This window comes from Papaver somniferum, unplaced genomic scaffold, assembly GCF_003573695.1.
Source record: "Papaver somniferum cultivar HN1 unplaced genomic scaffold, ASM357369v1 unplaced-scaffold_9144, whole genome shotgun sequence".
Classification (NCBI taxonomy): domain Eukaryota; kingdom Viridiplantae; phylum Streptophyta; class Magnoliopsida; order Ranunculales; family Papaveraceae; genus Papaver; species Papaver somniferum.
In genome coordinates this window covers 1-2676 of record NW_020652243.1, presented here as the reverse complement: position 1 = coordinate 2676, position 2676 = coordinate 1, and the positions used below count along the sequence as shown (strand labels likewise).

General features: G+C 34.9%; 1 protein-coding gene across 1 annotated transcript; it reads right to left on the bottom strand.

Annotated features, from left to right (window-relative positions):
* Positions 1-1043: 1043 nt before the first annotated feature.
* Positions 1044-1619, bottom strand: LOC113346072 (glutamic acid-rich protein-like). Its single transcript, XM_026589667.1, has one exon. The coding sequence runs from the start codon at positions 1617-1619 to the stop codon at positions 1044-1046; it is 576 nt and encodes a 191-aa protein (XP_026445452.1).
* Between the last annotated feature and the right edge of the window lie 1057 nt (positions 1620-2676).

The window sequence follows — 2676 nt, the reverse complement described above, 5'->3', positions numbered from 1 at the left end:
CAAATCATTCAAAAATAGTTAAGGTTACATAAATCGATCAAAAACATGATAAAGCGAATCTGTCCAGAAATTCAGAAACTATCACCCAAATTCAAACAAAATTTCAACGGTGAATATACGATGAAATACTCTCAAATTTTAACTAGTGATACCCAATCATGTTATATACCAATAATAGAAGTATGATCATCAATAATATTCATCAAATTAAATAGAAAAATTTCAGAACCCTAATGGTATAAGAATAAACAAATTGAAATCAAAGTATAACAAAGAAACACAAGGAGAAAAAGGATTAAACATTCTACCTCTGAATTGCTACAAACTCCTCTTGATTTTTCTTAATCTCTTCTCTAAAAATCTCTAGCTCCATTTATTTCTTCTTCTTCCTAGGCTTTTGTTTTCTAACTTATAAAATCCATTTTCTAAACTTTTTTTATTTATCTTTTCATTTTTCCTCAATTTTATTTATTATTAATTAATCTATTTCCACCCTAATTTGTAGCTTTTCTATTTGAATCCACCCACCTAGGCTAAGATTAAGGAACAACAACCTAAGCCACAAGGTTAACTAATCCGGGTATAACCCGAACCGGAACAGTAGTTAAAAATACAGGGTATTACAACTTTCAACCCCTTTATTTCAAGAAAACAAACCAACAAAACCCACTGGCAGATTGTTCATATTCAACAGTTCAGACTAGAAACAAGAAAATCTCAACCTACTATCCGTAGTACTACCGGCATCTTTCAAACACATTCAAACTACATCATACCGAACTATTTTCAAAAAATTTATAACCATCATCAAGAAACCATTGTCACCACTTCACAACATCAACACAGTTATCTTCAACATCATAAGTCCAACACTAGAAGAGACAAAAGAGCGACCTTACAGATCATAAACACCACCAACAAGAAAGTTTAGAAGAGTAGGAACAAGTATTGGAATTACCACATAAAGAAGAACTTGTTAATAATCTTCAATATTTTTGCAATTCCTGAAGATCTGGCTATTTCCAATACTTGTAAAATGACGACTAATAGTCATCATCACTCTCTCCCTCGTCAGAATCCCAATACTCCTCTTCTCGGAACCACTTATCAGCACTTTCAGAGGAAGCATGAGAAGTATTGATGGAAGACGAAGCATCTTCATCATCTTCACTATCTCGTTCCTCACTCTCCTCTTCGGAGTCTTTCTCCTGAGTCTCCTCTTTGCTCCTGCTGCACTCCCCTTCCTGCATGGTACATGCATATATCATTGGATTGGCCATCTCAAACTCAACTCTCATTCTCAACTTCCTTTCATGCCACCTTTCCATCATGTCTTTCTCTTCTGCTTCATCTGAATCCATCTCACTTGTGTTTATCTCTTCTACATCATATTTCATCTCATTCTTAGTTGAGTCAGAGTCCTCATCAGTTGCACTCCCATAGAGTTTGCATTCAGCATGCTTCTCTTCCCACTCATCTTGTTTCCTTATATCATAAGCCATAAATTGGGTTTTCCATGCAGCATACTTATTCTCATAATCCTCTTTCTCTCTTTTGTGTCTCCTCTCTTCTTCCTCCCTCTGACGAATTCCCTCCCTACAACGCTGATCAATTTCCATCAGGATTTGATCCTTCAAACGTTACAACTCACTGGTACTTAATGATGGAACAAGATTGCTGGCTTGACCAAATGCCGATGATGAAGGGATCTCAGTCTAATTACTTGCAGAGTCATTGTTTGAAGAAGATGAATTACTCTCACTTTCCATTTCTAACTTCAAGTGGTTTCTTAATTCTTTCATCTTCTGACCATAAAAACAAAAGAAAACTCTATGAATCATCTAATATTACCTTCAAACCCCCTTATAATCTCCTTAAAATTCATATTCATTATCATTTATGGCACTTGGTCAAGCGTCATATCGCTTTGTTTACTTCGTCCATTCAAAGTCATGCGTATGGTTTAGTCTCTTCAGGCCATAATTACCCCCATGCAAACCTATTTTCAAAACCTAAATCCACCTTTATTCATTAATTCCTTTGGAACTACCATTAAGGAAGTTTTTGGTAGGTCATCTGTTTTTGATAGGTTTTATTGGAGTCTAATTAAGATTTTATGTCGTATGCAGATTAGAAAGAGGCATCACATGTTGAGAGGCACCATTGCTACTTGTAGCAGGTTAGCCAGATGCATTGTACCCATCCTCAACTTGATCCATACCTACTCTCAATTTTTTCCTACACATCATAACCCTCATATTTGTAAACCCAGAAAGTACCAAACCAAACAATGTCTTAACTCCACCACCATTACAGAAACACTTTTGGATACCATTATGTCATTTGGCATTTTGTACCATTATGATATATATTCAAAAGAAGACAACCATATTTATGGTTCACCAAACATTTCTTTGGTCATGATCACATATCAAATTTTTGTTTGTAATGTTTCTAATACTTTAGTACTCGCCAGCCTTGTATATCAAACAGAAAATTTCACGTGACTACCTCCACCAAACATCAGTGGATTCTCACAACCAAAAGAAAGGAATGTTGAGTGCCAAATAATGTATATATTTATCCCTTTTTGTTGGCATTTTAACTCATCTTTTGCGCATTAATTCTACATTTTATCCCATATTCTGTATTTTCATTGTTTTCAAGAATAAATAT

What these genes read in the sequence shown, in the direction of transcription:
- LOC113346072 (XM_026589667.1), bottom strand. Translation starts at nt 1,619, where the DNA reads ATGGAAATTGATCAGCGTTGTAGGGAGGGAATTCGTCAGAGGGAGGAA.